The sequence below is a fragment of the Cajanus cajan genome, chromosome 10, assembly GCF_000230855.2.
Source record: "Cajanus cajan strain Asha chromosome 10, NIPB_CcT2T_4, whole genome shotgun sequence".
Lineage (NCBI taxonomy): Eukaryota > Viridiplantae > Streptophyta > Magnoliopsida > Fabales > Fabaceae > Cajanus > Cajanus cajan.
In genome coordinates, this window is record NC_138526.1 from 50,423,608 (window position 1) to 50,449,126 (window position 25,519).

At 32.8% G+C, this 25,519-nt stretch overlaps 2 protein-coding genes across 5 annotated transcripts; one reads left to right on the top strand and one right to left on the bottom strand.

Annotated features, from left to right (window-relative positions):
- Positions 1 to 968: 968 nt before the first annotated feature.
- Positions 969 to 14,319, top strand: LOC109807869 (uncharacterized). 2 transcript variants are annotated; one of them, XM_020370555.3, is made up of 15 exons: positions 969 to 1,706; positions 2,798 to 2,853; positions 3,408 to 3,466; positions 3,576 to 3,647; positions 4,640 to 4,720; positions 4,872 to 4,979; positions 5,369 to 5,431; positions 8,056 to 8,136; positions 9,323 to 9,388; positions 10,231 to 10,386; positions 10,777 to 10,857; positions 11,071 to 11,109; positions 12,420 to 12,502; positions 12,758 to 12,830; positions 13,902 to 14,319. In XM_020370555.3, the coding sequence occupies exons 1-15, from the start codon at positions 1,090 to 1,092 to the stop codon at positions 14,073 to 14,075; spliced, it is 1,809 nt and encodes a 602-aa protein (XP_020226144.2). In that variant the 5' UTR covers positions 969 to 1,089; the 3' UTR covers positions 14,076 to 14,319. The 2 variants fall into 2 exon arrangements, 1 of the variants encoding a protein (XP_020226144.2); XR_003804939.2 differs by lacking the exon at positions 13,902 to 14,319 and having other exon boundaries at positions 11,071 to 11,130; positions 12,758 to 12,810.
- On the bottom strand, positions 14,146 to 23,148 carry LOC109807871 (ATP-dependent 6-phosphofructokinase 3). 3 transcript variants are annotated; one of them, XM_020370557.3, is made up of 13 exons: positions 23,005 to 23,148; positions 22,638 to 22,819; positions 22,331 to 22,377; positions 21,932 to 21,971; positions 21,778 to 21,840; positions 21,532 to 21,669; positions 16,512 to 16,724; positions 16,354 to 16,422; positions 16,096 to 16,225; positions 15,336 to 15,601; positions 14,913 to 14,961; positions 14,687 to 14,853; positions 14,146 to 14,497 (listed from the first exon to the last, which is right to left on the bottom strand). In XM_020370557.3, exons 2-13 carry the CDS (start codon positions 22,737 to 22,739, stop codon positions 14,333 to 14,335), a joined length of 1,449 nt encoding a protein of 482 aa, XP_020226146.2. In that variant the 5' UTR covers positions 22,740 to 22,819; positions 23,005 to 23,148; the 3' UTR covers positions 14,146 to 14,332. The 3 variants fall into 3 exon arrangements, with proteins under 3 accessions (XP_020226146.2, XP_020226150.2, XP_020226148.2); XM_020370561.3 differs by having other exon boundaries at positions 14,687 to 14,841; positions 23,005 to 23,147; XM_020370559.3 differs by having other exon boundaries at positions 23,000 to 23,124.
- Between the last annotated feature and the right edge of the window lie 2,371 nt (positions 23,149 to 25,519).

Sequence of the window (25,519 nt, forward strand, 5' to 3'; positions counted from 1 at the left end):
TATCATTATTATTTATTATGATTCTTATTATTTTTCTAATATTTATTATTATTCTTATCATTATTTATTATTTTTTTTAATAAATTATACCTATTAATATAACTTTATTGTTATTATTATTAATTACAATAAATAATATTATACTCATTTTTAATCCAAGGGTAAAAGTGTAAATTATATATTCATCTCTTAAATTTTTATTTTTTATCTATCATTAAATTTAAAGCAAATATTTAAATTAATTTATTTTTAAATTAATTTTTTATAATTTTTTTAGTTAAAATTTATATATTTATCTTTTAATTATAATAATTATAAACTCTTTTTTAACCTAAGGGCAAAATAGTAATCTTTCACAATTATCAATTAAAAAATTTATTTTATCTATCACATCAATCAATTCATTCACAAACTTTCACAAACTTTCTCTACGCTTTCCACTCACTTTCCCTTAATCCAAACAACCTCACTTTCCACTCATTTTTTCTTCAAATCCCTCCTTTTCCACTCCCCTTTTCCATCCTAAAATCCAAACAAAGCCTAAGATTGTGTTTAATAGAAAAGAAATAAATAAGTGAGAAATACGATGGTAAGGAATAAAAAATGAGTAAAAATAAATTTAAAAAAAATAGAGAAAAAAATTTAATTGTTTGATTAAAAAATAGATGAGAAATAAATAAATAAATAAGTGAAATTTATCATTTTTTTTAATTTTTATTCTTCTTTTTATCAAATAACTTCACTTACTTTTTTTTTTATCATTTTTTAATTTTTATTTTTTTCATCCTATTTTTTTTATCTAATTTTTCTTAACCAAACTCGGCATAAATAAAATTTTCATTTTATTATGTAATATTTATTTTTATGGATCAAAATTGACCGTCATATATAAATTTTAAACTTATAAAACTTAACCAAATATCATTCCTTTATAATTTGAAGTTATGAGAGTGGTGGCGCGGGTTGTGCCCCACCAGTACGAGGCTACCATTCAAACCTCTTATAAATATTTGTTTTTCCCACTCATCCGTAAACCCCAGAAACAAACGAGGGTTTATACAAAGCAAAAGTAACATTGTATCAGTTGCCATGACGAGGCTCCTCAGAACGATCTTCATCGCGCACAAGCTCCACCTCCGCAACCCCAACCGCATTCTTCCATCTCTCGTTTCCCACTACTCCTCCGCAACCACTGACTCATCCGATCCCACTGAGGTCCAAAAAACAACAATCCAATCCACCGGAAGTTGGAGCAGCTACGCAAACGTCTATGACCGCCCGGTCGCGCAGCCCGAGCCAACCGCGCAACCCGAGCCAAGCGCGCAACCCGAGCCAAGCACGCAACCCGAGCCAAGCGACCACAGCGACGAAGACGAAGGCGAAGACGAAAACCCTAGCAGCAGCAGCAGGAGTAGGGCACTGAGTTTCGCAGTGAGCAAGAGAAGGGGGAAGGTGAAAACTCAGTGGATGTGCGAGGTTTGTGGATACACAGTAGGGCAATGGTGGGGGACATGCCCCTCCTGCAAAGTATCTGGCACAATGATAGAGTATAACGAAACCAAATTAACCGACAGGCACCGAGGTGGCTTAGCCGTCTCCGAGGATTCCGTGGGCTCGTGGCTCCCGCAGCGGTCCGAAGAGTTGCGCCCCCTCAAATTGGACGAGGTCAACCGTGGATTCGATCACGAGAAATGGAGAATTCCTTTGTAAGTTCCTCTTTGATCAAAGAGCCTCGTTGTCGTTTGGGTTCTTAACATGTTTGGTGGGGAATAAAGTGAAGCAAAGATGAGAGATTTTAAAACATTTTTAGTATGATGTTTAAATATCTTATTTATGTTTTAGTTTTTTAAATTCCAAATTATATTTTTAAATTTAACTACTTCCCGATATTTTTGTCTCTGGATATATATATATATAGTGGTATATATAATAGAGGAATCCACTTACTTCACTCAATAGCTTATATTTTGTCTCAAATTTTAGCGATCCAACTCTTGAATTAAAAGTTCTTAATGTATAGATCAAATTTTTTATAAAATAATTTAAAAATTATTTAATACTTTTTTTATTAATTTAGATTAACATAGAAAATGTTTTTATAATTGACTGTCAATTTGAATTAATGATACAAAATATCAAATAATCTTCAATTTTTTAAAACATTTATAGACTTTATCTGTACATTAAGAACTTTTAATTCAACGGTTAGATCATTGATATAGAACATGAGTTATTGAGTGATCTAAATCTAAATAGACTTACTCTTGGAGTAAGTGGATTACTCTTTATATATATATATATATATATATATATATATATATTATTTTAGTCATGTATTCTTTTTAGTTATGGACTAATATGATTTTGAATTTGCACTTTTAAGGATATATTTAACAGTTTCTTAGTTTCAAGAACTAATATGACACAGCCTTCCAAATTCAAGGACTAATTTGGATGTTTATTCTCTTTTTCTCAAATCTATGAATTGTCTATTTGGATTCTGTGTGTTTTGGACCATTCTATGGAAGAAGTAAAAGAGGGTTGGTTTAACTTTTGGGGGAGTAGTTTGGAGAAAGGGAAAAAAATAATCCAAGGGCTTTGGGTATTTATTGGTTTACTGTTTCTAGAAAAGTATGTTATTTTCATAAATCATAAAGGAGTTAATTAGGAGAATTTTTTTATGCCATGCCTTTGTGTGTGTGAGTCTGTGAGAGCATCTGCTCTTCCAGGCTTCTACATAAGATGTTCTGTGGTGCTTTTCTCAACTGTTATATTGTACAGTTTTCTTTGATTTCAGATCCGGGTCTTTTGGAAATGAAATTTCTACCGTGCTTGGTGGAGGTCTTGTACCAGGTTCAGTCCAATTCCCTTATTGACATTGGTCTGACTATTGAAACTATTGTGTTTCTATTTTTCTTCTCATGTTTGCTTGGATGTGATGAGCTTGTATGGTCCAAGTTATCAGATGCATTGTTTGACATCGTGTGTGTGCGCGCATGTAGGCACATGTGTGTTTTAAGTTATAAAATGCAATTATGCATGATCTGCTAAAATTGCATTAATATATTACTTCATAATCTTGGTTCATCTGCTATGATTGTGGGAATTAATTTCGAGTAATACTCTTGAAGGGTCATGCATTGAGATTTTTTTTTGTGTTAACTATGATTATTTGTTTTGTGTGTCAGGTTAGTCAAAAGTGTTACTTCTTTTGGTTATTGATCTTGGTGAATGAGTCGTAATCAAAACATTATTATTTTTCCCCCTCTATCTTAATAATTGAATTTCCATTAGAAGGCTTCCAATTGACTGCCTGATATGTTTTTTAATTCAAGTTTTCTTGATGCTTCAGCAAAAAGTAATTCTGGTTATCCATGGTTAACTTTATTTTAGTTGTGGTTTTGAAGGTTCTTTAACTTTAGTTGGTGGTGATCCGGGTATTGGGAAGAGCACTCTGCTGTTGCAGGTACGAATTAATTTTGATGGTTAAACTGGGTATAAAAGTTTGGTGATTAATTTCTATAATGGTCTGGTCAACTGTCATTATTGCCTAATTTGTGATGTTGAATTGGAAGATTGCAGCAATGATAGCGAAAGAAGGCAGTGATGGTGGAGCACCTCCAGTTGTATATGTCTCTGGCGAAGAGGTTTGCTTGTAGTGAGCTTCTTAATAGTTTTGAAGTTGAAATATGTTTTTAGTTATCGTAAATAAGGTAATGTTCATTTTTTATCCCTAAAAAATAACTGTCTCGGGATCTCCTTTTGGGTCTTCACTTATAGAAATGTTTCGTGTGTTTCAGTATATTTCCATAAATGAGAGACCAAAAGGAGATGGTTCTTGTGAAGGACAATGACCACACTTGAAACATTTAAAAAACTGGGGGACTAAAAGGAGACCACTATTTTTTGAGGGACTAAAAACAGATATAACCTTAATTTTTAATTATGTTTCATATCAATAAGATCATTATCACATTTATATTTTAAATTTAATTGGAGTTCTTTAAACATGTTTTTAGTTTGACACATGCATAACTCCAGAGCAAGAATAATTTGTCTCATCATATTTTACACCAAAGCTACAGAACACATGGTTTTGTATTTCCTTTATACTGTCAGTGTCAGAACATTTGCACATTGCTTTGATAACTCCTGCATAACATAGAACAAGTTAGAAATTTAAATACTATTTTAATATTTTCTGTATTGACTGTTTAGAGCATGAAGAGTGCATAAGGGCCCAAGTAGAATTCCATAAACTAAAAAAATGTCTCATATTCTTACTCTCACATGAAATACTTAAGGTTCAAAAGTTATATATAAAAAAAAAAAAAAAAAAAAAGCTGCTAAATAAAGGTGTTGAAAATTTAAAATATTAGATATTGATACTAAATTAATCTACAGAAAGTTACTTATATGGCTTATTTTAATACCGTTAATATTTACCTCCTGGCCTATATATATATCTTCATGCTAAATCTTGTATTTTTTTTTATATTTTGATGATTAATCCTTGATTTCACTGCTCTGGAAGGTGAATACTGTGGTTTAGCTTTTGATTTACAAGTTACAACTGTTCTTTTTAGGGTCTGTGTCACTTTTTTGATTTATTGTGCATTTGTTCTCTGTTACGTGACAGAGCCTTCAGCAAATAGGTAATAGAGCAGACCGCCTTGGGATTCAATCCAATATTTATTTATATTCAAGTACTGATATTGAGGTACATTGACTTGAATTTTGCTGATTAGTTTTCTTTATATGTGACTTTTGATTGTAATGCCAGTATACCACTAAAGCTTTTTTGTGGTTAGATGCTGCGTGTTGCTATCCTGGATTGATAACCATACACTACTTTTTCTCCATGGTGTTAGGACATATTGATGAAAACTCATCGTCTATCCCCTCGTGCTCTGGTGGTTGATTCTATACAAACTGTTTACCTGAAAACAGTAGTAGGAAGTGCTGGAGGGATTATGCAGGTTTGGAATCTACGAAACTTAATTACCCTCAAGAGACTTTACGTTTTTCTTGGATGTTTGAAGTATGTTGCACTATGCATATCCGTCTATATTCTATTAAAATGATATGTTATGTGATGTGGTTTGGGATATTTTTTCGTATTTAATTAACTTTCATTTTTTTCCATATTAACTTCATCTTCATACTATTGATCATTGTCAAATAAAGGATTTTTTGAAAAAGGGAAAGCTCACAATTTATTAATTTTGTTTAAACTATTTAATTGGTTTTTTGTCATTGATTCCATTTGTGTACTTTCCTGTCACCCCTTGCTTTTATTTGCTGATCTACCAAAAATTCTTCAAGTCATATTGATTCTGTAGTATGGCTTTTTATTGGTGTGTGATAGGTGAAGGAATGTACTGCTGCTTTGATGCGATTTGCAAAAACAACTAACATCTCAGTTTTTTTGGTGAGTACACCTCTATCAATTTTTAGTGTGTTTGGATTGACTTCATGGTGAGAAATAATCAATTACTCTTTCATGAAAACAAAGCAAAAAATAGTTGCTTCTACTTTTTCATGAAAACAAAGCAACAAATAGTTGCTTCTACTTTTTCATGGTATCACCATGATTTTGGGGGGGTGGAATTGATTCCTGGGTGTTACCCAAGCACACTATTCGTGAGTTATATTTAAGTGGTGAATTGATATATTAATTCACTATCATGTTCTGCATCTTGTATACTTTTTTAAAAGGAATAGTAGTTGAATTTCCATTTTATTACTATTCATGGTTTTCTTAAGATGGACAGGTTTCTTGAATTGCTTGTGGAAAATATCCTCAACAAGGTCTATGACACATACAAGATTTGCAAACACTAATAAAGAAAAGGAATAATACAATCTATGAACGTTTTAAGAATTTTTAATTAGGACCCTACATCAAAAAAGTTTGTAATTGGATCATCCTTGATCTTTTACAATTTTTGTAATTAGGTACCTGGAATTAGTAAAATTGTCACAAATTATTTTTGTGACAGTTTTGAGCTGCCACAATTAATTCCAAGATTTCAATTACAAAAATTGTAGAAGATCAAGGATTCAATTACAAAAATTTAAAGTTTAGGAGCCTAATTAAATATTTCTAAAAAGTTGAAGGACCTACTAATGTATTAAACCTTAAGAAAATAAAGTAAATAAGGAAATATAACAATACAAATACAAATACAAATAAGTTACAAATCAATGTTGTAAAAGTAAAATTCAATATCTTATCTTGGATTGAGAGGGGGATGCAAAATAATATATAAATACATAGATGTGATAAAAATGCCATTGGTAAGGAAAATATCTTGTAATTCATAACATTGAACTAAATGTAAAATTCATATTCAAAGATTTGTCTTAACTACTTGGTCCAATACAACTCATAGTCAATCACATAAAATACTTAACATTAGAAACTCATAATCAACTAGCTGAAATCTCTAGAACTGGAACAAATCCTGATAGTGCACGAAATCAGAATAGTCATACTCTAAAGGAGCTACATCTTCATTTTCGTTGATGTCATTTTCACCTTCATCATCATCTTCACCAACAGGAGGAACATCTAAATCATCTATAGGTGCATGTGCATTTCCATCACCCCAACTCTTACTTTACTTCTCCAACTTCAACTTGAATCAAGTAGTCTTCATCATTTTTCAAATGAACACCTTTTTCATCATCTTCCTCCCTCTCCTCCACAACCACAATCCACTCATCATCAGAAAAAATACCCTCAATGGCCATGGACATGGCATAAATATTTAGTTTCTTAGTTTCTTTTTTCCTAATTTTGGATTATCTATCACTAACCCAAAATCATTCTCTCTTTTTTTTTTTTTTTTTTTACCTTAGAAGGTAGATGATTTCTATTCTCTGTACAAACCTACACTTACAAAATCAATCAACACATGATGGGCACTAGCCGACTAGGTAATTTTAATAAGTACGAATCAAAAACCTTACTGAGTTATAAGGTGGTCTGGTGGTCTAGGGGAGGGACACAGGATTGAAGTGATAAGGGAGGAGTGGGTTCGAAACCCTCTACTAACATAATAACAATTAACATTTGCTAATAAAAAAAATATATTCAAATCTTACCATCTTAAAAGCACTCCAATTATGCTCACAGCCAAAGGAACTACATGTTAACCTCAACCTGCGAATAGGAAACTTTTTTAATTTTGAATGACCATCTCCATAAGTGATGAGGACATCTAAGAATCCACCACTGTGCTGGAATTTTGTATTTAATTGCAGCCAAGGCTACTGGACTGTAAAATATCCTGCTTTGACTTTAAAGTTCTCAAGCTGACCATCAATCATTTATTTTATCAATATCTCCTGTCATCATCCTTGTTAGACATTCATAAAGTCCCTTCTTCATAGTCAACTTTAAAAACATGGGCTTTAATGCAACACTAAGGTCCACGTAAAGGCCTGTAACTTTAAAACATTGGCATGCATCATGCAATGGCCTCTATGAATCTGGTTGTCCCACCTCTGATCCATGTTCTCCCACAGAGGAATGTAACTAAAGAATGGGGGAAAATTAAATTAGTTTTAAAATCTAAGCTAAGATACTAATCCTATGAAAATTACATAAAAGAGTGGAAGACTAATATATCTTTTTATAATACCACTGTAATTAGTTTGAATCTTCGTAGCCCTGTTCATTTCTTTGTAGATGAACCCTGTGGCTGGCTTTTTATATGAATCCACCAAACGCAATACTTTAATTTGGGGAAAAGTGCCCTTCAAGCAATTTGTAACAAGTTTCAAATAATCCTTATCTGCAACCAATTGTTCCACAAGCTTTCCATCCTTTGTTTTTGCCAACATACTAGATTTCCATTGTGTAGAGTCAAACATTTATAGCAATTTCACCTTGTTCTCACGCAAGTAAAAATATCAAGTATGATTGCACTGAAATGGCAGGGTGATATGGTTGTTGTTGCTCATGTCTCTTATTGTGGCCTTTGAATTGTTCACATTTGTGATTATATATTTTTTTTTTGTACTTTTCATTTTTGTTTCATATTTTAGATTGGACACGTGACTAAATCTGGAGAGCTAGCGGGACCTCGTGTCTTGGAGCATATCGTCGATGTTGTTTTGTATATGGAAGTTGGTACCTTATTACACTCTTCTTTCATTGGATAGTTGTTAATTGCTAAAGCTGATTTGTGCCTATCATTATAGTTTCAACTGCCTGGTTTTAAATATTTTTTGGGCTTTTACTGTATTTTAGAATGTTGCCGTATTTAGTTTCCCTCCTTTAAAGCACTGTATCATGTCATGGCAAGATATGAACATTTTGACGAGGGCAGTTTATTTCCAGTTTTGCATTATACTAAATTAAAATAAAATTTTTGGAAGGATGGGAACAAGATCTCTTGATGAAATCATGGTGATGTGACATTCATTTCAATTGTACCTTATTTTCAGGGAGCAATGTTTATGCATTTCGGTTTAATAGTTTTCACTTTCCAGTAATTTGTGAGAGAGAGAGTTTAGAGAGAATGAATTGTATTAGGATATATGAATATTACAAAAGGAAACGACTATTTATATTACTAGCAAGATTCTTAACAGATTCTAAACATACTTGCTGACCATGCTAACAGAGTCATAGCAAACTAATTGAAGAATATTCCAGATAATTACAAAGTAAGCCTTGCATAAACTATCAAAATTTGACTCATGTAAAGAGAAGGGTTACACTTTAGATGATAAAGCGTAGTCACAGAGACACAGACTCACAATGGTTGATTACAAAATCAACAATGAAAATTTAAGAACTTTTATCCATGTAATTGTATTTAATTACAATTACAATCTGAACTATTGATTAGAAAATTAACAATTGTGCTTGGATTTTATCTTCTAAAGTGCAACCTCCTCACTAGAGACGAGACAAATTTGATGCATTTAGCTTGTGAATTATGAATAAAACTTGAGAATATATTGTTCAATACACTCAATCTCAAATTATATAGCTTGATTTCTTTTATTTAAAGAGTTTATTTGTAATAATGAGTAAAAAGAGAATGATATATAGTGGAACAATAAAAACGCCGACAATATTTTTATTCCTCTGAAATTTGTTATGGACACTGGCTCACTGCACACGTTTCTTCCTATTCCCTTTTGCCTGAATAATTTCTAATTATTTTTACAAATATTACATTTAAACTAAATGTGCAGTTTTGATGGGTAACATTTTTTCTTCATATTACTTGTAGTTGGGTTGTTGAAATCACCATATTTCATTTAAATTTTCTCCGTGCTAACTGTTCATATTAATGCTCAGGGTGAGAAGTACTCTCCATATCGAATGCTTCGAGCTGTGAAAAATCGGTTTGGATCCACTGATGAGGTATGCTATAACTATTGCCTATTACATTTAAGATCTACTGTACGTTCCTTGGTTGTAACTGTTTTACTAATACTTCTGAAAAACTGTGTTTGCAATACTCTTTAATATATAAATATCGTGTGTTATCTAATGTATTATAAAAGTCAACAAACTCACTATATATAATGATTTGTGATTAGAAGACAATATAAAATTAGTGTATAACTTTTTTAAGTGCTATCTAATATATTTGGAGGACTAAAAGTGATACATTTTCAAAATTGAGAGGTTAAAATAGGACAAATGAATTTAGAAGGACTAAAAACGAATTTCTATAATTTTACAGGGACTAAAAAATATTTTACCCTTTTTTAGAAAAGCAAATATTTAGGTAGATATGCTACTTCCTTTTTTTAAAATTTTAAAAAAACAGTTTAGACAATAGAAAACTGATTATTTTAATAACAAAATGTCTTTTTAGGAAAAAATAATTTAAAAGTTCAATATCTTTCTGTGATGCTTAGTTTTGAGAATGTGTATATATCTACCTATATGCCTTATCTTATATGTGGTATATCTGGCAGTAAGTTCAAATTATCATAATACTTTGCAATGAGGATGAAGAACATATGAACTACTGGGTGATGGATTGAAATTCTGAAAACTATATATTATTGTAAAGGATTTAACATGTTGATTTTTTATCATCACTCAATCTAACTAGATATAGAAGTTCCTTCAGTGTGTTATTATGTCAATTTCATAATGGTATGTGGTCTTCTGTTTTTATTTTACCTTCTATAATCACGACTATAAGAGAAAATTGACGTTTGATCTGTGTTGACTTTGATCTATGTGATCAGCTTGCGGTTCTTGAGATGTCACAGTCAGGACTCCAGGCTGTTTCAAATGCCAGTGAAATGTTTCTCACTCAACAACACACTGATTCAAATGTTTTAACTGGGCTTGCTATTGCAGTCATAATGGACGGTACAAGAACTTTTTTAATTGAAATTCAGGTAATTTTCTTTGTATCATTGTATAAAAATCTCAAAGTCCATCTTGGATTTTCTTTTATATCCTACACCTTGAGAAACATCACCATCGCCCATATCATTAATTGTGGATATCATAAAGCAATTGATGCATACATGTGCTTGGCTCTAACATTAGCTGATAATAATTTCTTGATTTTGGATAGTAAATGAAGCCTAACAATGTTTACTTCATCTTGACACTTTCTATTCAAAGTTATTGTGTTGAATCCTCAAAACTGTAATCACGTTGTGATCATCTATGATAAAGATGCCTGAATTTTCTTCATTGTGTCTTGCGCTCATCTTTATTATTTATACTCCCAATATCCTTTAAGAAAATTATTTTGATTGGTTTTCAATTTTATTTTACAGGCACTTTGCCTTTCACAATGTTCTGTTTCAAGTTCGGTATTTAATGGGATCCAGGCAAACAAAGCTAATATGATTAAATGTGTAAGCTATTCTCGTTTTCTTTAACAATCTTATCCTTGCTTTTGTATTCATACCATATGGCATTTTTTCTCCTTTATCTTAATGAGAAAATGAATGAAAGGGGGGATGCTCGAGCCTCAAAGGGAATATTGGTTTTCTTGTTTTAAATATAATCTGCCACAATGAAACATGTTAAAATGTGCATTTATTGTTGTACTGTTCCTTGAACTGTAGGTTCTTATAAAGCAAGTGGGTCTTCATCTCCAAGAAAATGTAAGCTGATTTATTAATATGGTATATTCTTTTGACTTTCTTGTTCTTCTATCTCTATGACATGCATCTGAGCAGGTTTCATGTGTTCTGATTCATCATACACATCATTAAAATATTAATGTTATCACATAACTGTCTAAATAAAAATTAAATAATGAAAATAAAAAAGTGGGAATGTAATAGAAGAATGCTAATGTTAATTTTGGGGGGTCAACAAATATGCCCATCTTTTACTCCAATTCTTAATGTATTGATCTCTTTTGGTTTCAAGAATGATAAAATAGATAAGATCAATGGTCCACTCATGACCCAAAAATAAGTACAATGATTGGCTTATAGGTTGGACTAGCCTAAGAAGCTGATAGCAGACCTGTAATATATAAAGTCTATATTAGGAAATGGATGAGGGGAGCAAAGGGGATTGCCACTATGTAACAGAAATGGGAAATGTGGAGGTTTAGTGACGGTTGAAGTTAGTTATGGACATCTGAGGGTTGATGCTGTGAATATATAGGGAGTAAATAGTTAGGAGAAGGGAGTCTTTGAGAAGTAATCAGAGAAGTATAGGCAAGAGAGTATAGGGTCTCACAAATACCCTGTGCATTTTATTCTCTTTCAGTCTGTTATTGCGATTGAATCAACTGTTGGAAATGAAACTAGAAGAATCTGTAAAAGAAATGAAGGAAGCAATAGAGTTGTTGCATCTGATTGTGGATCATCTGTTCTCTCAAAATTGAGAGGGAAATTTTTATGCAATAAAAAAGATAGAGGAAGGACATTTGTAAGACATGATAAAACACAGGGCAGGGCGGGGGTGAATTGTCTTTCAAACAATTTTGGCGAATCTTTTTGAAATATTGGAGTTTATATAGCATAACTGAATGACTCATTACTGAGTCAGTAGGTAAATGAAACATAACAGAAAGCCTAACAGAAACTAAAACTGTTATGGTTGAATGTTGTCAGGAACCCAAATTAGAAAATAGAAGAAAGAAAGGAAAGATTGTATTTCTTGATTGCATAGTAGCAAAGAATAGGGGAGGTAACTCTCCTTCAAGGGTTTCTCCTTTCACAAAGAGCTAATGCTCAATCAACAAATGGACAGATATCCATCCATTCCCTCCCCTTCAGCCCTCCAATTTATTTTTGTCACCGACTCGCAATAACTGATATTCTATGTTCTAACTAACTCCCCCTTCCCAAAGTCCTAACAAATGTTAAATGAAATTACAAAGCAAATGAAATGCATATGAAAATTATGACAAGTACATCTGTAATATTCATTTCCTTGTCCTGCCATTGTACAACAGGCTATGTTTTTGAATATTGTTAGCGGATTGACAATGTCAGAGACTGCTGGAGATCTTGCAATAGCAGCTGCAATTTGCAGCAGGTTCGTGTTCTAATTTGTATGAAATAATGTCTAATCTATTCGATTTGGCAATGCCTAATGTAATACAAGGATTGAGAGGTTATTGTTATCCCATTTTATGCTTCTTGTTTGGAGAAGTGAATCTTAATACCAATGTTCAAGAAGTGAACTGGGATTATTAATATGAATGCTTTCTTTTTTTCTTGATACAATATTCTAAATTCATTTTTTGTTGCATTTATTTATTTTCGCTGTTGTCTTTTTTCTTGTTTCCAGTTTCTTGGAGTTCCCTATTCCAGAAGGGACTGCATTCATTGGGGAAATTGGCCTTGGTGGAGAGCTTCGCATGGTAAGCATGTTCTTTTTAATGTTAAAATGTTGCTACTCACAACTATGATATTCAGTAATGAATCAATTAAGAGTGTTCAACAGCGTAGTGGTGTGCTGACTATTATAATGAATGGTTTAAAGAGTCTTCTGTTTGTGAAATTTTTAGATCAGTTACCTTTTAGATTTCATGTGTTGTGACATCAGTAGCGTTTTCAGATTTCTTAATAGTTATAAAAATGGTGGAAGGATTGTATTGAACTCTGTTATGGAGTATAGACTTGAATTAACTGGTTGGTTTAGTTCTGATAAACCATAACATGATATGGCTAGGTCAAGCATTTTACTGCATCACTATGCATTAGAGGTTGTGATAGGACTATGGACCTAAATTGCTTCTAATTACTAAATTTGATCCAAAAAGGCACTACAAGTAACTCTTGCTGGCCAGAAGCTAAATTAGGAGGGAATAACTGTATGAAGCTTCTAAGGAATGGTATCTAGTTGGAAGAGTGAGAAAACACTCGTGCTTAGGTCTAGGTTTCATCTTTCATAATAAATTATTTTGGCTTATTTAAAAAAAAAAAAATAATAATAAAAAAAAAAAAAAAAAAAAAAAGAGGAGAGAGAAAACAGTTGTAATTGGATCAGTCTAGAAAGGGGAATTTGCAACACCGGGGGTTATAGCTGTGTTCGTTTTTTTTAAGGCTCCGTAAAATGTCAATCCAATGTTTTGCCCCAGTCATGTTGAACTGCATTAGAAAGTATGCAAATGTAAATCAAATAGACTGGTTTCTCAGTCTTCAGCCTATAGCTTGGGCCAAAGGAATTTTCTTTGGCTGGGAATATTGCTCTTGCAATTCTGTATACTCTTGAGGTTTCCTGCCCGTTGATTGGGTTTGATTGAAACCATGCAACCTTGAGTAAATTCCAAGACATCGTTTCCATTTGTTAAAAACGGGTAATTCAAAACTCCTTTTTGTTGTGCTTTCTAAGAAAAGCTCCTTGCTTGTATTCATTAAGTCAAATTAAATGGATTATTTTATTTATTCTATCGAGCCTTGGCTGGTTATTTGTTTATTTAATCATACAGGTTCCTAGAATTGATAAAAGGGTTAATACATTATCGAAGTTGGGTTACAGAATGTGTGTAGTACCAAAGCAAGCTGAAAAACTTTTAGGAAACGAAGTTCCAGAGAAGTTGAAAGTTGTATATTGCAACGATCTGAAAGAGGTTATTGACGCTGTATTCAGAAGAGATAATTAAGAGATGCTGGCGGTGTTATGCAGATCTCACTTTCTTTTGATAACTAAGGTGTAAGTTGACCCTTCGAAAGTTTGTAAATATAGATGCACTCATTGTGGCTTAAAATACCACAAAAGATGTACAATATTTGGTTTTATTTGGCGTCAATTATCCAATTTGATCGTACGTTAATTAAATTTGATCATGTAACTTGAGTTACCACATTTTAAAGGCATATTAAAGTGTTATTTATGTTCGTGCTCTGTATTACGTCTGGTTTAGTCTGCAATTTCTGGCTGGTTCTGCCCGTCTGAGGTTTGGTGTTCCTCTCTTTCTCCTGTGATATCTTTTGGATTCAAGAAGCTAGGCTGATGGGTTGAAGAAAGCAACCTTGCCCACATCCGATCAGTTATCACAACCCTCTTCTCTCCCTCGTTTATCAGCTGCACGTTCAAAATCATAATTCTTTTTTAAATAATACAGAAAAGTGTTAAATATTTACAGGTCCAATCAGGATCAAAGGGAGAATGTCAGATATGACCAGCCTAACTGCCGAGTAATTGTTTCGTATGATTTAAACTACACAATTGGCACGATAGCAAATAGATTTGGCCAGAGTCACAAGAACTTACATGAAATGGAATGTAACAATTTCTGCCATTAACTGGGCCTACAGTGAAGCCTGTGTATCCTGCCATTGCACCATGAACAGCACTTTGGGCTAGGAGGGTGCAGAATACATTATCAGATGCATTGCTTGGGATAGCACGGATCATGTAAGTAGGATCTGCGAGACAATCTTTTTATTGGTCACATTTTGTTCTTTAATAAATATACAATTTAAAAAAGAGAGCTCACCAATGTACTTCAGATTTATAGCCATTTTTTGACGTTTTGCAAAATGATCCTACAACAAATATTTAAATGTAAAAATATATTTAGAAGATTCTGCTGCATGGAAATCTACTAAATAAAATAAGGCGTTTTTCTATAAGTTTTGAGCGAATTCACAATTCCAAGCGTTGCCCAAGCAAGTCAGACTACGGATGATGATATGATATTTAATTCCTGATGTCTCTTGCAATTGAATACCTTCATTTATCTTTGCTGCTATCTTGAAACTTATTAGCAGTGAATTCTACATTTAATTACATTACTTACTGTTTTTGGTAGGTTTTTGAATTGCCCAAATTCAAAATTTTAAACTTTAATAAGTTTAGGGTTATAATATAAGAAAAGTTAATACATTTAATAATTAAGCTAAACTTGCAAGGTTTTTACCTTAATTTTCTGGGATAACCACAGGCCAACATCGGGAAGTAATATATCGGCAGAAGCACCCTGCTTATAAGCAATAGATGGGTTGCCAGAAAGAAGCTCTTGACATGCTCCTTCAGCTATTACTATAACCATGTGCCCTTGTTCTTTCAGTCTTTTCTCAACGAACTCCAACAGTCCTCCTGGACCCTCCAGGTAAAATGGTGATTCTGGAATCAAGCAACAGTCCACATCTCGGCTAGCAAGAGTTGCATACATGGCTATAAATCCTGCATGAAATGTCAATATTTGGTGACTATAACAACTAATTCAAGACAGCAAGATATAAGAATGACAGGAACATTGTTTCTTCTTGTTTTGCTCAGCAACTGGCATGATTAATGATAAATGAACAGTTCAATATGACAGGTCTCTGGTGAGAAACTTCGAGAAAATTCAACAGATGACTAGTAGCAATACTTAAAGGTGCTGGACTAAACATAATTAATGATATTCCAAAACAAAGACGCTAGACATGAGCAATGGCCAACATTTTAGAAACAGAGGAACAATGTGGGGTGATCACTAAATAATCCAAATGTTTATCAAATGATAAGAAATCAAAGATTAGTGTAACCACAAAATAGAAAATAAGAGAGAATTATGAAGTGGATTTGTTGATCACAATCAAGCATCATAGCTTCTTACAAGTCCATTCTTTAATCTTCTACACTTTATTGATACCATTGAGCTAATGTTGCAAATTATCAGAGAAATAGCTTACCACTGTAACGCCCCATTAATTTTACAACACCAATACCATTCTCAGCGCTTTCCGCTTCTACGTGAGCAGAATTAATAGCTCTCTGTGCCTCTTCAACAGCAGTGTCGAAACCGATTGACTTGTCAATAACCTAATTTAAATACAGAATGACATTAAATAGGTGACACTTAAAACTCAGATCCTTTTTCCTTTTGAGTAGGATTGCATAAAAATATAGAAACTTTCACATATACAATTTTACAATTAAAGCATCATTACTGGGATATCATTGTCAATGGTTTTTGGAATTCCGACCACTGCAACTTTCAAGCCACGCCTTCTAACTTCCTGCATAAATAACTAAATCTCATGAGTACAAATTTAACTAGTGAAAAATACAAAGTTAGCAATCTGCATATCAGCACTCAAACCTTTACCTCAAAAATCATTGCTGCCTCCATTTGAGTTCCAAATCCTCCAAGTATATAAACCTGATTAATGCCCCGGTCCTCAATGCTATCAACAATCTTTGAGGTGTCATGGCCTCCATATGATGTCCCAAGGATGGTTCCACCACGTTTGTGGATATCGTTCACAACCTTTGGTGTTAAAGGAACTGTATTTCGAGAATAAAAACCTGGATATCCTCCCTGCATTTAACCAAACACAATATTTACACTTTAATGATACACTTCACCAGACACTATCCAACACCTTTAAAAAATTGCAAATAAAGCTGGTAATTTGTCACAGTTATAAACACAGGAGTTAGAGAATCAATAAATCTCCCTTGATTACGGATCCTATAATCATGGATGATCATGAGAATCATGATATGAATTAGTCAATCCCTATAGTTAAGCTATTCCATATTTTAGACTTTAATGTAATCAATAATTGTCATTATTGTAGAATCATTGCTATAATGACTAGCATGATTATAGGATCAGCTACTTCTCTTTTTACTGTATATATTCAGGTATTCACACATGTAACATATGAAAGTGAATATACAATATTCAGTTTTCTATCTTGGTATCAGAGCATTTACGCCTTGAAGGCTCTTGATCCGAAAAACAAACCATGTCATCCGCTGCCAATTCCAACCCCAAAAATGACCTTCCATCCACTGTATCTGTCAAGCTGGACAGAGACAACTTTCCCCTATGGAAATCACTGGTATTACCTATCATCAGAGGTGCCAGGCTCGATGGTTACATGTTAGGGAAAAAGGAGTGCCCTGAAGAATTCATCCTTGCTGCAGATTCAATCAGAAAGACCAATCCTGATTTTGAAGACTGGCAAGCAAGTGATCAACAACTCCTTGGTTGGTTAATGAATTCAATGACTGCTGACATGGCAACACAGTTATTACACTGTGAAACCTCAAAACAACTTTGGGATGAAGCTCAAAGTCTAGCTGGTGCTCACACAAGGTCACGAGTTACTTACCTTAAATCTGAGTTCCATAGCACCAGAAAAGGAGACATGAAAATGGAAGATTATCTGTCCAAAATGAAGAATCTGGCTGATAAACTCAAACTTGCAGGACATGAAATCTCAAATTCTGATCTACTCATTCAAACTCTGAATGGTTTGGATTCTGAATATAATCCAATAGTTGTCAAATTATCTGATCAAACTACACTCACTTGGGTTGATCTACAGGCTCAATTGTTGACCTTTGAAAATAGAATTGAGCAACTAAACAGCCTCACCAACCTAAACCTCAATGCAACAGCAAATGTGGTTACCAAAGCTGATCACAGGGGCAATAGGTTCAACACAAACAACACCTGGAGAGGTTCCAACTTCAGAAGTTGGAGAGGAGGCAGAGGAAGAGGTAGACCATCTAAGCCTACATGCCAGGTCTGCAACAAGATGGGACATACAGCAATGTACTGCTACTACAGGTTTGACAAAGCCTACTCAAACTCTAATAATTCAACAGACAATGAAAAACAAGGACCTCCCAATGCCTTCCTAGCTTCTCAAAACTCTGCTCGAGACTATGACTGGTACTTTGATAGTGGTGCAAGCAACCATGTCTCACACCAAACAGACAAGATTGGTGATCTAACTGAACATCATGGTAAGACTTCTCTAGTTGTTGGAAATGGTGAAAGGTTACAAATTGCTGGAACTGGTTCCTCAAAACTTAATTCTATCAACTTACATGATGTTTTATATGTGCCAAATATTACCAAAAACCTATTGAGTGTGTCCAAACTAGCTGCTGATAATCATATTCTTATTGAGTTTGATGCAAATTTTTGCTTTGTGAAGGACAAGCTGACAGGGAAGGTACTTCTAAAAGGGAAACTTAAGAATGGATTGTATCAACTCTCAGAAAAAGAAAAAGACCCATGTGTTTTTGTATCTGTCAAAGAAAGCTGGCATAGGAAACTTGGACACCCTAATAATAAGATCTTAGACAAGGTCTTAAAAGACTATAATGTAAAATTATCACCTAGTGATAATCTTAGCTTCTGTGAGGCTTGTCAGTATGGCAAGCTGAATTTTTTACCTTTTAAATCCTCTTCCTCTTATGCTCAGGATATCCTTGAATTAATCCACACTGATGTATGGGGTCCTGCACCAATAATATCATCATCTGGTTTTAAATACTATGTCCATTTCATTGATGATTTCACTAGGTTTACATGGATTTATCCTTTAAAACAAAAATCAGATACTGCTCATGTCTTTATCCAGTTCAAAAATATGGTAGAAAATCAGTTCAACAAAAGGATTAAAACAATTCAGTGTGATGGTGGTGGTGAATATAAAGCTGTTCAGAAGCATGCTATAGAAACAGGGATACAATTCAGAATGTCATGTCCATATACATCACAACAGAATGGCAGAGCTGAAAGAAAACACAGACACATTGCAGAACTTGGGTTGACACTGTTGGCACAAGCTAAAATGCCTCTGAGTTACTGGTGGGAAGCATTCTCCACTGCAACTTTCATTATAAACAGGCTACCCTCACCAGTAACCCAAAATAAAAGCCCTTATTATGTTCTATATAAAAAGGAACCCGACTACAGCTACTTAAAATCATTTGGATGTGCCTGCTACCCTTGTCTCAAGCCTTATAATCAACACAAGTTGCAGTTCCACACAACAAGATGTGTGTTCTTGGGCTACAGTAATTCTCACAAAGGGTACAAATGTGTCAATTCTCATGGTAGAATCTTCATCTCAAGACATGTTGTTTTCAATGAAGATCACTTCCCGTTCCATGATGGTTTTCTTAATACAAGAGTTCCTTTAAAAACACTAACTGAGAATCCATTTAGTTCTTTTCCTTTGCGTGTTACAGGTCCATCACTTAGAGAAGACATTGTTCCTGCTAACAATGACTTCCACATTGAACCAGAACCACTTGGGAACCCAGAAGCTTCCAATGAACAGCTTCAGGAGAATGTTACTGAACCTGCTGACTTAGACACGAACACAAGTCTTCCTGAGGCACCTGCTGAATTAGACACAAACACAGGGTTTCCTGAGGAAGGTCGGATCCACACCAGAAGCAAAAGTGGTATTCACAAGCCAAAGCTTCCGTATATTGGATTAGCTGAAAACTGTGTTGAAGAAAAGGAACCAACAAATGCACAAGAAGCCCTCCAAAGTCCACAGTGGAAAGATGCTATGCACAAGGAAATTCAGGCACTGAATCTCAATCATACTTGGACCTTAGTACCATATCAAGCCCAAGAAAGCATCATTGACTCCAAGTGGGTGTTCAAAACCAAGTACAAAGCAGATGGCACCATTGAAAGGAGAAAAGCCAGATTAGTTGCAAAAGGATTTCAACAAACAGCTGGATTAGACTACGAAGAAACCTTCAGCCCTGTGGTTAAGTCCAGCACAATCAGAATCATCCTTGCAATTGCAGTTCACCTTAATTGGGAAGTAAAACAGCTTGACATAAATAATGCCTTCCTCAATGGTTATCTAAAGCAAACCGTATATATGAATCAACTAGAAGGCTTTGCAGATCCAACCAAACCCAATCATGTTTGCAAATTATCTAAGGCAATCTATGGACTTAAACAAGCACCAAGAGCCTGGTTTGACAGCCTCAAAAATGCCTTGCTAAAATGGGGTTTTCAGAACACAAAAAGTGATACCTCACTCTTTACTCTAAGAGGTAAAAATCATATCACTTTTCTTCTAATATATGTTGATGATATAATAGTGACAGGGAACAACACCAAATTCCTGGAAGCCTTTGTCAAACAACTCAACATTGTGTTCTCCCTAAAGGATCTTGGTCAATTACATTATTTCTTAGGCATAAAAGTTCATAGAGATGCAACTGGTATGTACTTAAAGCAATCCAAGTACATAAAGGACTTGCTAAGGAAATTTAAGATGGAAAATGCATCACCCTATCCCACTCCTATGGTCACTGGCAAGCAGTTTACAATTGAAGGGGAGAAACTGAAAAATCCAACCGAGTTCAGACAAGCCATAGGAGCATTGCAGTACTTGACAAATACAAGACCTGACATTGCTTTCTCTGTCAACAAACTTAGTCAGTTCATGAGCTCTCCAACTTTAGATCACTGGCAGGGTATCAAGAGAATTTTAAGGTACCTCCAAGGCACTATGCACTACTGTCTACACATTAAATGCTCTGCTTATCTAGACATAGCAGGTTTTTCAGATGCAGATTGGGCCACTAGTGTGGATGATCGAAAGTCTATGGCAGGTCAATGTGTTTTCCTTGGAGACACACTTGTTTCTTGGTCCTCAAGAAAGCAGCAAGTAGTGTCAAGGTCCAGCACAGAATCAGAATATAGAGCCTTGGCTGATCTAGCTGCTGAAATAACCTGGACTCGTTCACTTCTTACTGAATTAAAACTCCCTCAGCCAAGGAAACCGATACTATGGTGTGATAACTTGAGTGCCAAGGCATTAGCTTCAAATCCAGTCATGCATGCTCGAACAAAGCATATTGAAACAGATGTGCATTACATTAGAGATCAAGTACTGCAAGATAAAGTCATTGTAGCTTATGTTCCATCAGCTGATCAAATCGCTGACTGCCTCACCAAAGCCTTGACACATACAAGGTTCAATCAATTAAGAGACAAACTTGGGGTAACTCCTTCACCATCAGTTTGAGAGGGGAAGTTAGAGAATCAATAAATCTCCCTTGATTACGGATCCTATAATCATGGATGATCATGAGAATCATGATATGAATTAGTCAATCCCTATAGTTAAGCTATTCCATATTTTAGACTTTAATGTAATCAATAATTGTCATTATTGTAGAATCATTGCTATAATGACTAGCATGATTATAGGATCAGCTACTTCTCTTTTTACTGTATATATTCAGGTATTCACACATGTAACATATGAAAGTGAATATACAATATTCAGTTTTCTATCTACAGGCACATACATAAGCGATGTTAATTGGTACATAAATGGTACCTGTATTCCCAGAACTTTGTGCACTCCATACATATGATACAAGCCACACACTATTTCTCTTATCACTGTATTTAGACCAGGACAAAGACCACCGCATGTGACAATACAAGCGTATACTTCCTCTGAATCAAAATATACCTGCATATGCAAACATTCAAATCACTGTTGTTTTCCAATAAATTACATACGTGGAAATCAAGGTCTCAATTTTGTCAAAATAAAAAACGAAGAAGAAGAAAGATAAACCTTCTGAGCAGGTCCAGCACGCCGAAAATGTGTTCCTCTTGGACTATTTTTGTGTACAACTATCTGCACAAAGAAACCAATTCGTGTAAATAACTCTGAAACACTGCAAGAATGGTAGAAACCTATCTTACAAAAAAGGTGAAATATTACCAACCTGTTGCGCAACTGTATCATCCACATTCACGTAGTATTGCCTGTGGAAACAAAACTTAACCGACTTAATCCCCAATTGAGTTACTAGAACAATTTAAATAGTGACTATACAACACAGTAAACCTACACTGTAGAAAGAATTATCAGAAAAATGAGAAGAACAAATACATGTTACTCCAACTTGATGAGGCCAAGTATCATCGAGTTCCAAAAAGTAGAGAAAAGAAGTGTCATATAAAATCATTTTGAGATTGACTGATAAAAGATACAAAAGATACCTGGTGTTCCTATTTATACTAATAGTGCTGGTGACAAGTAACAACTATAACAAATTAAGTGGTTAACTAACAGATTTTTATTCTCGTAGAACGAATCAAACTTCTAATACAGATTCACTTACGCAACAACTGAATAGGAAGGATTGTTTTGTAACGGGTCAGGATATGTCTGCAGAATAAAAAGGAAAATCAAACACATAATCTATAAGAGTAAATAGTCCATACTCCATATAACTTAAATTAGAAACTACCATATATAATAATCATTTTACTTTCTCAGTAATTACCTTAAAAGTCACTTTTAATAATAACTTCTGATTGATTAACGGTACAACATAGAAATTAAAGTCGTAATATAAATACATCAACTAAAACTATAACATAAGTTCATTTCATTGCCAAACAAGAGAGGGGGAATTAGGGTCTTACAGGGAGGTCAGGGATGTAATCAGATAGATGAGGAACATCCTCAAGTATGAAGCTAGAAACTTCTGAGGTGATTTTGTCATGGGGATTAGCACAATCCAGCATGGTGTTGTTAGATTCTGTAATACCACAATTCGATTCGGCAAGGTTTTCGTGGGAGTCGTAGGTTTCAGCTGCACAACTACCTGAAATCCTAACAAATATCAAAGTGTAATATATCTATGTTTGATAACATAGGTAATGGTGCAACGAATTAAATAGTTGTTATTTATTTAATTTGACATAAAATATAAAGTAAGAAGTGGATGGTATATTTTCTTTAGATCAAATAAAAAAAAAATTGAAAATAGCATGAGTGGACGGACTTTACGTTAGAAGCAGCTGAGTCTCCAGAGCTAAATTATTGTCTGAGTGAGAGATTTTGGTATTACTATAAGCTAGCTTTCTATTTAATTTTTGTTAGGACCACCAATTTTGCTTTTTTTCTTTTTCAGGAAAATTCTTATTTCATGAGTTATTCTCCAATTTACATGAACCACCAACAGGAGAATTTTCACCTTTATTTGAGACGAAGGGACACCAACGATCATCAAACAATAATTTATGTAACAAATTAAGTGTTGGCTACTTATTTCTTAACCTCAAATTAGTTACCAGCTGTATTGCTCTTTTCTTTTTTGTTTTCAAGCAAAGTTAAATGGCCCTTCCATAAAAAAGACGCTTATTTATTTCCCCCCAGTTTTTGTCAATGGCGTAGGCACTTTTTCATACTGGCGCATAGTAAGAGAAAAAGTGGTTATAAGAGTCAAATGTAAAGATTGAAAATCACCAAAAGAAAATAAATGGAAAGATAGAATTGTGTTGTTGGAGTGAAAGAGTTTTAATTTGGAAGCAGATGTTGGACCATTCTACTCTCACTTTCCTTCCAACACTTTCATGTTTAGCAGGTAAAGAAAAAAATCAATTTAAATTTGGAAAGTTGTTAAACCTTTTTAGTTTTTAGCCTTTTATACAACCAATAAAACCAAGTCCTTTCTAGTTTCTTCTTCCATAAGTCATTAAATTTATCCATATTTTAAAAATTGAATCCATTATTAAATCAATTATGATATTAAGTCAATAAATAAAAATAAACTAACAAATATTAATTTTTTTATAAATTTATATATATATATATTATATTTCATTCACTTAAATTTTAATAAAATTGATATCATTTCTTAAAATGTGTTTTTAAATTAAAAAATGATTAAAAAAATTATTTTCATAGTATACATATTAAATATATAAAATTTATATTTAAGATGATGTATAGAAATTTTTGATACGTATATAACAAACAAAAATATTGGATTGGTAAAAAAATTTATTTTGATAATATACATATTAATATATAAAATTTATGTTTTAATGATATATGAAAATAATATACACATATAGCAAACAAAAGCAATAGATTAGTGGCTATAGTAGGACCTAGTGGTGGAAGCTAAAATCTTCTGTTACTCCTGATGGACAATGTGATGACTATGAAATTTATAATATTTTTTTAGAACTTAAATATATTTTTTTCTTATAATATACCGTATTGTTTTTTGGTTCTGTAAATTATTCCTTTAAAATTGTTTTCATTTTGTTTGTCTTAAAATATTGTTTTTCTTTCTTTTTGATCATTGTAATATTTGAATAATCGATTTTAAGTCTCATCTAATTAATATATATATATATATATGGATTAGGTTAACAAATTTTAAAAATTAAACTTTTTTATATCTCATCATGTGTAAAAATAAATGAGATTATTAAAGTTTTTTAAATTAATACTTTCTCTTTAATTTTTTATTTTAAAATTAAATTTATTTAAAACCTTAACTTAAATTATAATAAAAATAGAATATTTATTTTTGTAATTGAAATTATAATAGAATTATAATTTAAAATAAATTAGAGATATAAAAATATTTTGAATTACCTAACTAAAATTTGTTGTTATCTATTTATCTTTACTTTAAATTATATTTTTTTATTATTATTTATTTGCTAATTTCTGTGATAGTTTTGTCTCATGGTTCTTCCACACTTCATCTTCTTGATATCCCTCTTTGAAATAATATGAAATATTGTACTAACACTTAATTTAAAATCGACTTCTACACTATTATGAATAGATAACCAACATAAAAAAAAATTTAAAAAAATACACTCAATGTGATTTTTCTTTAAATGCATATATATTATTTTTTAATTTGTGCACTTTATAATTGTCATTCTCTATAAGTTTTTCTATTTGTTTACTTGAAATTTTCATTTATTAGTTTGTTCTTTTTATGCTTGTTAATTAAAGGATTACTATGATATTTTCTTAAATTTTATGTCATAAAAGTCATGGGGCTCATAGAGTATTTATTATTATTCTTCCATTTTAAAGTTGTTATTTTTGGTGCATGATAAACTTGAGTTTGATAAGGAGATTGTTGTATAAGAAGTGGATGAATAATTAGTTAATGAGAAGTAATGACAATATTTTGACATTCTTTAAATGATAATTATTATCATTTATTAAAGTGTTTAATTTTTAGATGCTTAAATTCTTAGATATTGAGATGTACAAAATTAAACTCTTATATATTAAACAAAAACACTTTTATCTAGCAAGAGTATTTTTAACAGTTTTTCATAAATAAAAAAAAAGTTTTAAATTTTTTTTAACTTTTTATCTAATTTAATTTTTATTATCATAACTATTTGTAAATTTAAGTTTAATATTTTTTAAAATAAATCAACATCTATATATTAAATATGAAGCTTCATGTACAAAAGAAAAAAAAACACATGAAACTCTATTTAGTGCAAGAATGTCTTTTAAGAACTTTTTTTTTAACACG

Coding starts and splice junctions, on each gene's coding strand:
- LOC109807869 (XM_020370555.3), top strand. CDS start 1,090: ATGACGAGGCTCCTCAGAACGATCTTCATCGCGCACAAGCTCCACCTC. Junction 4,721..4,871: donor ATTCAAGTACTGATATTGAG/GTACATTGACTT, acceptor CCATGGTGTTAG/GACATATTGATGAAAACTCA. Junction 12,831..13,901: donor TTGGTGGAGAGCTTCGCATG/GTAAGCATGTTC, acceptor TTAATCATACAG/GTTCCTAGAATTGATAAAAG.
- LOC109807871 (XM_020370557.3), bottom strand. CDS start 22,739: ATGCTGGATTGTGCTAATCCCCATGACAAAATCACCTCAGAAGTTTCT. Junction 21,841..21,931: donor ATGATACAGTTGCGCAACAG/GTTGGTAATATT, acceptor TTCTTTGTGCAG/ATAGTTGTACACAAAAATAG. Junction 16,725..21,531: donor ACAAAGTTCTGGGAATACAG/GTACCATTTATG, acceptor GGTTAAATGCAG/GGAGGATATCCAGGTTTTTA.